The sequence below is a fragment of the Leptopilina heterotoma genome, unplaced genomic scaffold, assembly GCF_015476425.1.
Source record: "Leptopilina heterotoma isolate Lh14 unplaced genomic scaffold, ASM1547642v1 Lhet_68, whole genome shotgun sequence".
NCBI classification, from domain to species: domain Eukaryota; kingdom Metazoa; phylum Arthropoda; class Insecta; order Hymenoptera; family Figitidae; genus Leptopilina; species Leptopilina heterotoma.
Genome location: NW_025111157.1, coordinates 683261 through 694844, shown reverse-complemented (window position 1 = coordinate 694844; position 11584 = coordinate 683261). Strand labels below are relative to the sequence as shown.

At 21.5% G+C, this 11584-nt stretch overlaps 2 protein-coding genes across 2 annotated transcripts; both read left to right on the top strand.

Annotated features, from left to right (window-relative positions):
• Nucleotides 1-2767: 2767 nt before the first annotated feature.
• LOC122510295 (general odorant-binding protein 56a-like) lies at nucleotides 2768-4207 on the top strand. The gene is made up of 6 exons (XM_043624826.1): nucleotides 2768-2815; nucleotides 3028-3115; nucleotides 3215-3272; nucleotides 3512-3706; nucleotides 3810-3874; nucleotides 4127-4207. The coding sequence occupies exons 2-6, from the start codon at nucleotides 3077-3079 to the stop codon at nucleotides 4157-4159; spliced, it is 390 nt and encodes a 129-aa protein (XP_043480761.1). The 5' UTR covers nucleotides 2768-2815; nucleotides 3028-3076; the 3' UTR covers nucleotides 4160-4207.
• A 630-nt stretch (nucleotides 4208-4837) lies between these two features.
• LOC122510170 (facilitated trehalose transporter Tret1-like) lies at nucleotides 4838-11532 on the top strand. The gene is made up of 5 exons (XM_043624627.1): nucleotides 4838-4871; nucleotides 4968-5215; nucleotides 7199-7630; nucleotides 7940-8231; nucleotides 11156-11532. The coding sequence occupies exons 1-5, from the start codon at nucleotides 4838-4840 to the stop codon at nucleotides 11530-11532; spliced, it is 1383 nt and encodes a 460-aa protein (XP_043480562.1).
• Nucleotides 11533-11584: the final 52 nt, after the last annotated feature.

Sequence of the window (11584 nt, the reverse complement as noted above, 5' to 3'; positions counted from 1 at the left end):
ATAATCAATAATAATTTATTAATAAAAAACTCCTGAAATTGAAATACGTGGTAAAATCGATTTAGGTTAAGTACATTGACCACAGATGGCTGCACTTCCGGTTGAATAAACGCGCGAGTACAAGTGTCATGGCTTTTGTTTTGTTGACAATTTTCCCAAAAGTTTTGATTTAAAAGTCATAATATTTTACATGTTTCATTAAGTTTTGTCGAGAAAATTTATTTTTAATGGTAATTAATGTTTTATTTGTATAATTTTTATTATTCAATTCAAGATTTATTCATTTTTTAGCGATGAAAATCTGTTTTGTTTGTGTTGGGTTTCCCTAACCTAAACTTTTGCTATAGTGTTTATGTTTATCATTTGTCTCATTAATTTTAAATAGTTTTAAATTACTAGTAAGTTTGCACAGAGGTGGAGTACATATTTCAGATATTTAATTGTTTATCTTTTATTTGTAATAAGAAATTATTATAGAATATCGAAGTGCTTTGTCGCAAACAAAAGTTTGTTTTGAGGGTTTCAATGAACACTTTTGTTGCAACAATGTTTTCAATGTTGTCAATTGTTCGCAATATTCACAATATTACTGCAATTTTAGAGGTTATGGAGAAAGACACTTAAGTTCGGCTTCTAATTGTGTAATTTATTTGTTGAAAATATAAAAAAAGGCTCAATATTTACCAAAAGAAAAATCGTTTATTGCCTCTGAATTTTTTGTATAAAAAGTTTCTAAATAAAAAAAATCATCTTAATAATTTGTAATGTAAAACATCTCGGTAATTAATTTAAATCGTTGAGATTTATTGAGAATTGTTGGGATTGCATTAAATCTAAGAAAAATTCTTTTTTGTAGTGAAACATCCTTCACTTTGTGGTGTGTCACTTTGTCAGTGACAAAGTGCAAAAGAGTGAATAACCAGGAAGGATATAAAGAATTGATGTTCTCTTGAAGGGAAAATTCTGCTGACCGACGTGATGTATCTTCACTATAGTTGGACTGTAAAGGAGGATAAGGAGGATTGTGAGGATCAATGGGAAAATACGGCGATAGCTTTCATCGCTTGTCAGAATCGCAAAGGAGAATCGAGAGGATCTATGAGCAAAGCAGTCAATAGAGCCCTTCCTCCGACGTGGGATTCATCGATCGGCAAGTCTTAATAAATAATTTATAAACAATATAGTGACTGTCATGTGACAAATAATTCCCCCTGATTCGATTGTCAATTTCGCTTTTGTCATTTGCAAAATTATTGCAAATAATATATTATCGCAGGGTTGCCACAGGTCAGGGAAATCAGGGAAAAGTCAGGGAAAAACAAAGTTAAATTTTTGTGGCAACCCTTTATCGGCAATTAATATTTAATTAATTAAATGATCGATATTATCAACTTAATTTTGATAATCATCAAAACAAATTAAAATTTATACAAATACAAATTTGTACAAATTCTGTATATATTTTATGACTCTTACATGTTTTTTTTTTGTTTAAAAATGTAAAGTTAAACACTTAAAAATTAATTATTAATTAATATTAATATTAAATAACAATAATACCATTATTACTAATTATTATTATTTGTATTCTTATTAATTATTATTATTAAAATAATTTTTATTATAATAATTAAATTATTAAGATAATTTTTACTATAATAATTAAATTATTAAATTAATTTTTATTATAAAAACTAAATAATTAATGAATTATTATTAATAAACATTTAATTTGTTGTTATATTAATTATTAATTATTCAATAATTACTTTACACTTAAAGATTAAAATAATATAATTTTAATCTCGAATAGTGTGAATACTGTGATTTTATTAGATTGATTAAAAACTTTAATTAATTATATTTAACCAATTTAATTAAATGCAATTTTATACAATTTGCGAGATTGAAATTAAATATTAAAAAAAAATTACTTGACGTAAATTTATCAAAAAAGAAATTAATTCCAATTTTTTGATTATTTTCTTTTTTTGGCTATTTATGAATTATAATTCTTTCAAATTTATAATTTTTTTAATTTATGAAAACGTAATTTAAGAGAACTTTCACTTATTATTATGTTAAGGTCCCCTTATTACTTTTTTTAAATCTTCTTTTACGGGGTTTTTTACCCTTTTTCCCGACAAATTTCTAATTGGAGACAGTAAAATTTAATTACAAGTGAATTATTTCCGCGTCATGAAATTCAGTGTGTGTTAAAATCTAAGCAAAAAAAAGTGTATTCTAAAGGCAAGTCATATTAGGTAAGACATTTATTAATTATTTTTTTATATTTGTATTTCTTATTATTTTAAAGTAAACTGAAAATTAAATCGAAGAAAAAAAATGTTATCATTATGATGAAGATTTTTTTATTTATAAAAGAAAGTAAAGGGTCTTAAATCATTATTATTTTTTTTAAAATAAAAATAATATAATATAAAATGATGTATCTATTTTTTCCCATTTTTCACGAATCGGAAAAATTATTGAATTCTTTTGTTAGAAAATTTTTTTTGTTTGCTTATTTTTCCAATCTAAGTTAGCCGAGTGACCGTTTTGGAAACACATTTACAATTATTGGATTTTAATCTAAATGAGAAATGTAGGTTCTCAATCGATTTCATTTTTCTTCTTTTTTTTTTTTATTGAATCGACAACAATCATCTGAAAATTAAGATTAAGGTTTTAAAAATTCTCCTTGACTTGGAAATAAATTTCCAATTTATAATTAATTGATTTTTCATTATTCGTTTTTCGGTTCTCTTGAACAAGTTCTAAAATTAAAATCTTGTTAGATTTTCTTTTCCTTGTGGTGAGTTACACGTTTTCTTCGAAGAATGCAAAAGAAAATATTCTTTGAATATAGTTTTTACTCATTTAAAATTGTACATATTAAATTTTTAAAAAATTTATTTATTGAAAATTCTTTTGTATTTTTATTCTTGGAAAAGTTACTTTTTCTCGCTTTAAAAATTCTTGGCGGAATAAATTATAATCGAATAATTTTACAATCATTGCTTTTAGTGATAAAATATTGGATTTGACGTTTTTCAATTTACTCTTGGATTTGAATATGAAGAATATTATTCTGATAATACTTTCAGTTTTTCTTGTAAGTTCCATATTATTTTCTGTAGTTTTTCTCAACTTTTTTTCTCAACTTTTTTTCTCACTCTCACATATTTTGTTGTTTTAAAGTCAAATTTTCCAGATTTCTGTTAGAGGAAATACTTTACGAAAGTGTAGAAAAGAAACTGGCGTTTCTTCTGGTGAGCTTTGCTATTATTTTGAAAATTTATCAAATTGTCTTTTATTTTTAGAATCATTTTTCATTATTTAATTTTATTAAATGTAATTTATTTTTAAAAAATTACTAGATAATAAATTTTCGAATTAGAAATATAATAGTTGAAATTGAAAATATTTATTATTTTTTAATTCAAATACATTTTCTTTCAAAAAAATAGAAATTTTTATTGAATAAATGAATTTTTTATAAAAATTTTAGAGTCTTTAAAAAAATTAAGAGCTGGCGACTTTAATGTTGAGGATCGAAACTTAAAGTGTTATTTACGTTGTGTTTTAATTAAACATCGCGTTCTTAACGAAAAAAATGTCATAAATCTCGGTAAAGTTTTGAAATTTTTCCCTCAAAACTCTCAGGCTCGAGTGCGAAGTAATTTTGATAAATGCAAAGTCATTAGTAAGTCATAATTTTGTTTTCTTGCTTTAGAAAAAAAGCTTTTTAAAATCAAATTATTATTATTAAATAATAATAATAATTTTTTTCTATTGTTTCTAAATAGCTGGCAAAGATAAATGTGATAAAATCTTTCAAGTTGCGAAGTGCTTCTTTAAATTAGAACCAGAAGTGAGTGAACAAATTTTGTTAGTAATTTTAAGATTTAATTTAATAACTTAGTTTAAATTTAATTAATTATTCGTATTTTCAATATATTTTTAATATTTAATTTGTTAATATTAATAATAGGTAATTGAATTTAATAAATTAATTTTAATTAGAAAACTATTTTTTTTATAATTTGTTAAAAAATACTGAAGTTAATTTAATTAATTAATTAATTTAAGATTTATTTAATTTAATTTTTATTTCTTTTTATAGATCCTGAAAACAGTATCTTCTATGTTGGCCTAATTTAAATAATGCAAAAAAAGTCAAAAGACAAAAGTAAATAAAATAATTTGTTGAGAAAAATGATTTTTTTTTTTTGCAAATAATTTCAAACAATTTTTGTTTAAATTATTTTATTAATAATATAAAGAGACAAAAATGAATCAGAGGGAAAATTAAATTTTAAATTACAATTTGATATACTTTTGTTTGATTTGCATTTTACATGAGAGAGAAAATGAGAGAAAGTGAGAGAGAGAGAGAGAGAGAGAGAGTAACAAGAGGATTAAGTATATAGATATTATATTACATGTCGAGTATTTATTTAACAAAAACGATATTATTATAAATTAATTTCAATTGCATTACAATAACGAATCATCGTTTAATCTCCATGTGTAAATGTGTGTATGGAGAAGAAAAAAAAAGGTGTTGACAGGCTCCTTTGTTTGACAAATGATAAACATACACGAAAATCGATAAACTTTCCCCCGTGTGATGTTGATTAATTATTAGTAATTATTCCATTTTTGTTATTTCACGTTGAAATGAAAATTAACGGACTTTTAATTAATAACGTTTTAATTTGAAAAAAAAGAGAGAAAGAGAGTGAAGGGAAAAAAAATATGAATTAAACTGTTTGATAAATTTTCTGTTGAGAATTTTTTTTTTTCGAGAAACGTCAGTTAAAATTATATTGTGATGAGGTTAAGGCAATATTTTGATGCTTTCATAGGTATGATTATTTTAAATTCTTGATTAAATTTACAATTGGTATTAATTTAGTTGGAAAGAGAGAAATTAAATGTTTTTTTCCTTTTTAATTTGTAAGCTTCTTTTGGTGGGTTTGCAATTGGAGTGTCGATAGCATGGAATTCAAGTGTCAGTTACCAATTAAATGACACAGGTGCGACTATTCTCGAAATAGGTTTTATAGGATTCATCTTAAATATTGGAGCTTGCATTGGATCCATATTTGCTCCGTGTATTCTGAAAATATTTGATTTCACCAATGCGATATTTCTAATGTTTCCTGTTTTCTTTATTGGATGGTCGTTTATTTCCTTCTCGCAGACAAATGTAAGTTTTATTTTTTTTTTAATAATTTAGTTACGCTGAAAAAAATTTTTTTGATTCAAATAAATCATTACTTGACTATTAGATTGAAAAAAATTGTTTAATACACTGAAAGTTTGATTGAATCCACTAAATAAATTAATTGCTATCAAATGTTTATTTAGTTCAACAAAAAATTTGCTTTTGAAGATCAAATTCTTTCTTTGAACGCAAAAATAAATTAAAACGAAACAAATGTTTATGTGAATTGAATATTTATTTAAATTAAAAGAAACTTTAATTAAAAAATCTAAAAATAAGGTTTAATTGACTCGGATAGAAATTCTTTGATACAAATAATTATTTATTTGAATCAAAAAAAAATTACATGACATAAATAATAATTATTTATTTAAATCATATAAATTTTTTTCAGTGAATATTTAAAAATATTTGAATACAATTTTATTAATTAAATATTAGAAATTGTATAGATTATAATATTTATTATGTATATACAGGGTTGACACAGGTCAGGGAAATCAGGGAATTCAGGGAAAAGTCAGGAAAAGTAGAATTGGTCAGGGATTTTTATTATAAGTACTGAAAAAAAATTAAATTCTTAGAATTCATAAGAAATTTACAGAAATTCAATTATTTTTAGGAATTTTAATATAATTCTTTACAAAATTCAATTATTTTCATAAATAACAATATTCATTAGAAAAATTCAATTATTTTCAAAAGTAATAAAATAATTGAAAAAAATAAAATAATTTCTTTCTTCGAAGAAATTCAATTATTTAAAAAAATTTTAAGGAATTATCTCGTCAAGAATTCAATTATATTTACAAATAGCAAATTTTTCGCCAAAAATTCAATTATTTTCAAAAATTTTTTAAAAATTCTTTGCAAAATTTCAATTATTTTCAAAACTTTTTCACAATGAAATAATTTTCAATATTTACTATTTTCATAAAATTTATAAAAAGATTTAATTATTGAAAAAAATTTTTGATAAAATTCTACAAAAACATTCAATTATTTTCATAAATAAAAAAATTTCATTTAGGAATTCAATTATTTTCATCGCAGAATTTCAAATATTTCTATTTCGCAATTTTAAATAAATTCCTTGAAAAATGCAATTATTATTAAAAATTTTATTGAAACTTGAGGAAATAATTTAATTTTAAAAAAAATTCAATTATTCAATAAAATAATAAAATTCGTTGCTATAATTCATAATTCAAATATTTTTTTATAAATAAAATTTAATTCGTCGCAGAAAATCAATTGTTTTCAAAAAATTTTAAGTAATTCTGCAAAAGAATTCAATTAGTTTGATAAACAACAAAATTCTTCCCATAAAATCAATTATTCTAAGGAATTTTAATAAAATTCTTTTCCAAAATTCAATTATTTTGATAAATATCAAAATTCATCACAAGAATTCAATTCTTTTGAAAAGTAATAATAAATACTTTGCAGAAATTAAATTATTTTCAAATTTTTTTAAAAATTCTAGTCAAGAATTAAATTATCTTTATAAATAGATAGCGAAATTCTTCTCAAGAATTAAATTATTGTCAAAAATTTTAATTAAATTCTTGGCAAAATTTCAATTATTTAAAGAAAATTTAATAAAATTCTTCGCATAAATTTAATTGTTTTCAAAAATTATTATTTAAATTCTTCTGAGAAATTCAATTATTTTTAAAAGTTTTAAAAAAATTCTTTAGAAAGTGAAATGAAATTAAATAAAATATTTTCAAAAGTTGTTAATAAAATTCTTCCTAAAAATTAAATTTTGAGAAACATTCAATTTTTGTCAGGAAATCAGGGAAAAATAAATTAAAATTTTTGTGGCAACCTTGATAGAATATTTACAAATAATTTACATAAAATTGACTAATTAAATAAATTTTATAGAATATTTGTAAATAATTTATAATAAAATAATCCAATAAAAAAATGTATTCTAATTTAATATTCATTCTAATGCAGGTAATTTTTATCATGATTGGTCGATTATTGTGCGGCAATTGCTGTGGAATATTGTGTGTTCTCATTCCCATTTATGTGGCAGAAATAGCCAAGAAGGAAATTCGTAATCGTCTCATGATATTCTTTCATTTATTAATTAATTGCGGCATTATGTATGCTTTTCTAATTGATTATCTACAAGAGGAGGAGAAAATAATTTGGCAGTATAGTCTTCTTTGTGGTATTTCCTGTGTTCCGATTGCTTGCATTATTTTCTTACCAGAAAGCGCCTTTTATTATTTAACAAAAAACGATGAAATAATGGCGAAACAATCTCTTCAACGTTATCAGAATAATTCCAATGATGATGATGATTCTGATGATAACGATAGTAATGATTTTAGCGAAGAACTCGAGGAACTTAAAAGTCTCGCTGCTATTTTTCAATCGAAGGCAAGTATCTTAAGATATCATTTTTAGTGCTAATTAACTTAAAATATTAATTAGCTAATTCAATAATTTACACCGAAAAATAAATTTATTTGATTTAAACATTTTTTTCAGTGCAACTAGTAATTTATCAGATTAAATTAAATTATTAAATTATTTGTAATAATAATTGTTATTGTTTATTAAATTCAATTCAGTTATTAAATTAATTGAATTAATAAATATACTTGCAATTAATTCAATTATTAAGTTAATTAGCAAATTACTTGAATTAATAATTATTTTCGTAATTAATTATGCACTCTGTCTCAGGTGTCGAGTTCGCTGTTGAAAAATAGAAAAATCTGGCGCTCATTTTTCGCAAGTGTGGTTTTAGTTCTAACTCATCAATTCAGTCTAATTAATATTATAATTTTCTACGCATTTACGATATTTGAATTGAAATATCCGAGCGGGGATTTCGATACAAGTGAAACAATTCTTATTATCGGAATTGTTCAAATAGCTGGCAGTGTTTTGTCAATAATTTTGATTGACTTGATTGGCAGGAGAAAATTGTTACTATTTTCATCGATTTTTATGGGAATTTTTCTCGCTCTACTAGGTATTTAATGTTTCGATATTCTTTTTATGAGAATTTTTTTTTCATTGCCTTTTTAATCGTTTTAAAAATTTTATTATTGGTTTTAAAAATTTTTTTAAATACGTAGATTTAGTTTCGAACTATGGTATAAAAACAGGCCTCGGATATTATGACTTTTTCGACTATTTTTAAATAATGCGACTTTTATCGACTTACATGAAAAATTTGCGATTTTTTCGCCTTTTCTTCCAAATTTTGCGACAAAATACCATATTTTTAGTATAAAATGCAAACTATTTCGATTTTTATAATGTGAAAAGCATAACTATAGACAAATCTTTGAAAATTTATTTTTGAATAATTTTTCTAATTAAATTTTGGAAATATACAATTAAAATGAATTTGAATAATTGAAATTTTGTAAAATTTAATTGAATATGAATCATTTTTTCAAGTATTTTATTCAAATTTTTGAAAATTAACTTTTAAAGAATTTTGATTTAAAAATTTTGGAATAATTGAATTCTCAAAAATTTTAATGAATAATCTTTAAATGTAAATTCAATAAAAATGAAAATTAATAAAAATTAGGTTCTAAAAATAATATTAAAATAGTTTTAAAAAAAAGTAATTCTCTGAATTATTTTGTTCTATTTTTTTAAATAATTGAAAATTCAATTATTTTCAATATTTTCAATATTTCAAAAAATTCAAATACATACACAAAACAATAACATTACAATTTTTTAGAATTATTTTGAACGCTTTGGAGAAAATAATCATATTCAAAATTTTTATTAAAATTCTTCGAAAAATTAGATTTTTTAAAAAATATACAAAAATTCTTCAATTTTTTTCGAAAAATTACATTACAATATTTATAAAAAACTAATTCTTAGAATTTAAGAATCTTTAAGATTCATTTAACTTCGAACAATGAAAATTAAGTTTTTTTAAAATTTACTATTTTAGAATTTTTGAGAAATTATTTATAATTAAAATTCTTCAAAAATTTGATTATTTTTTTTATATTTTTTAAAAACTCAATTATTTTCAAAATTTTACATTTTTTAATTGTAGGTATGTAATTGTAAAACAATTGTGTTTTAAAATTTATTTAGAAATATTTTTAAACAGTTAATTTTACGAATTTTTTTTAATAAATTTTTTTGGAAATATTCTACCTTAATATCTTTAAACAGAAAAATTGACGGTTTCAATTATTATGAAAAATTAAAATTTTTGTATTTAAATAATTAAATTCTCGGAGAACTTTCGGAAAATTATTAAAAATCAATATAGATAATTGATGCAGGCCTCGGATATTATAGCTTTTTAGACTTTTTTCGACTATTATCAAAAAATGCGACTTTATTCGACTTATTTTCAAAAATTTCGACTTTTTCGACTTTTCTTCCAAATATTGCAATAATTTTTAGTATAAAATGCAATTTATTTCGATTTTTATATAGTGTGAAAAATAACTAATAGATAAATCTTCAAAAATAATTTTTTAATAATTTTTCTAATTAAATTTTCGAAATTTACAATTAAAAAGAGTTTCAATAATTGAAATTTTGTAAAATTTAATTGAAAATAATTTATCTTTTTTAAAGTGTTTTATAAAAATTTTTGAAAATCAACTTTTAAAGAATTTCATTTGCAAATTTTGAGAATAATTAAAATTGAATTCAATTTTAATTGAATTCCTAGGAAGAATTCAATTATTTTTATAAATAGTAAAATTCTTTGCAGGAATTCAATTATTTTCAAAACATCTTTAATTGAATTTCTCGGAAGAATTCAAATATTTTCATAAAATTCAATTATTTCCTAAAATTTTAATAATTTCTTCGACAAAATTCAACTATTTTTATAAATACTAAATAAATTTTTAAAATTTACAATAAAAAAGAGTTTCAATAATTGATATTTTGTAAAATTTAATTGAAAATAATTGATTTTTTCAAAATGTTTTATAAAAAATTTTTGGAAATCAACTTTTAAAGAATTTTAATTGCAAATTTTGAAAATAATAGATTTCTCAAAAATTTTAATAAAAAGTCTTCAAGTGTAAATTTAAAAATGGTAATTAATGAAAATTAGCTTCTAAAAATTATACAAATCTCCAAAAATTCAAATACATACAAAAAATAACATTAAAATTTTTTACATTTTTTTTTTAATATTTTAACAACATATTCTTTATTATAATTTTTTGAAAATTAATTAATATCTTAAAAAACATGGACAGTTACAATCATTATAAAAAACTGAATTTTTGTATTTAAATGAATTTTCTAAGAATTTTCGGAAAATTATTAAAAATGATTGTTTTCGAGAAGAGGTTTGATTAAAAATTGTAGAAAATAATTGAATTTTAAGAGAATTAAAGTTGTAATTTTGAAAAGTTATAAAATTTCAGAAGGTTTTAAATAGAATTTTTGAAAATTTTATTCCCATATGAAAACAAACAAGAAGTAGGTACCTATTTAAATATTTATTTAGCGAAATTATTCAAGTTTTGAATAATTAAATTTAGAAATCAGTGAAAGATCAGAAAATACAAAATAAAATTTTTGTGACGACACTGAATTAAATAAAAGACTATTTTGGACTTTTTTTCTATTTTAAATCGATTGAAGCGACTTTTTTTGATCGTTAAAGTCGATCCGAGGCCTGTTAAAAAATTATTTGAGTTTATAATTTTTCGAAAATGAAAATATTTATTCAATTTTAATTGATTACGTAAACATATGAAATATTTTAATTAACTTTGTAAAAATTATTAATATTTTAATTAGTCATGTAGAAATAACAAATATTTGAATTAATCTTGTAGAAATAACAAATATTTAAATTATCTAAAAATAATAATTGAAAATAAAATAATGAAGAGGTGAATAAATATGAATTTGAGTAATTAATTTGTAAAAATTTTGCAGGTTGGTTTATGAAAGTCGAGAAAGAAAATACTGAATTTAGTGAAAAGTATTATTGGATACCGTTGACATGCATAAGTCTCTATTTTGCATCATTTAATTGTGGAATTGGTCCATTAGCATGGTCTCATCATGCCGATTCTTTCCCGGTGGAAATTAAATTAATTGGTTCAAGTGTCGTTGTTTTTTTAAGCTGGGCATTGTCATTGATAATTATTTTAATTTTGTACATGTTAATTGTATTTTATGGCGAAGTCACAACTATTTTTGTGTTTGCAACATTCTCTTGGATTGATTCGATACTATTATTTTTTCTCATTCGTGAAACTAAGGGAAAAAGCCTTTCAGATATTCAATTTGAATTCGATATCACGGAGTAATTTTTTTGAAAATTAAAACTTTATTTATGAGATAATTTTTTTTTCAATACAC

Coding starts and splice junctions, on each gene's coding strand:
- LOC122510295 (XM_043624826.1), top strand. CDS start 3,077: ATGAAGAATATTATTCTGATAATACTTTCAGTTTTTCTT. Junction 3,116..3,214: donor TAATACTTTCAGTTTTTCTT/GTAAGTTCCATA, acceptor CAAATTTTCCAG/ATTTCTGTTAGAGGAAATAC. Junction 3,875..4,126: donor TCTTTAAATTAGAACCAGAA/GTGAGTGAACAA, acceptor TTCTTTTTATAG/ATCCTGAAAACAGTATCTTC.
- LOC122510170 (XM_043624627.1), top strand. CDS start 4,838: ATGAGGTTAAGGCAATATTTTGATGCTTTCATAG. Junction 7,631..7,939: donor CTGCTATTTTTCAATCGAAG/GCAAGTATCTTA, acceptor ACTCTGTCTCAG/GTGTCGAGTTCGCTGTTGAA. Junction 8,232..11,155: donor AATTTTTCTCGCTCTACTAG/GTATTTAATGTT, acceptor AAAATTTTGCAG/GTTGGTTTATGAAAGTCGAG.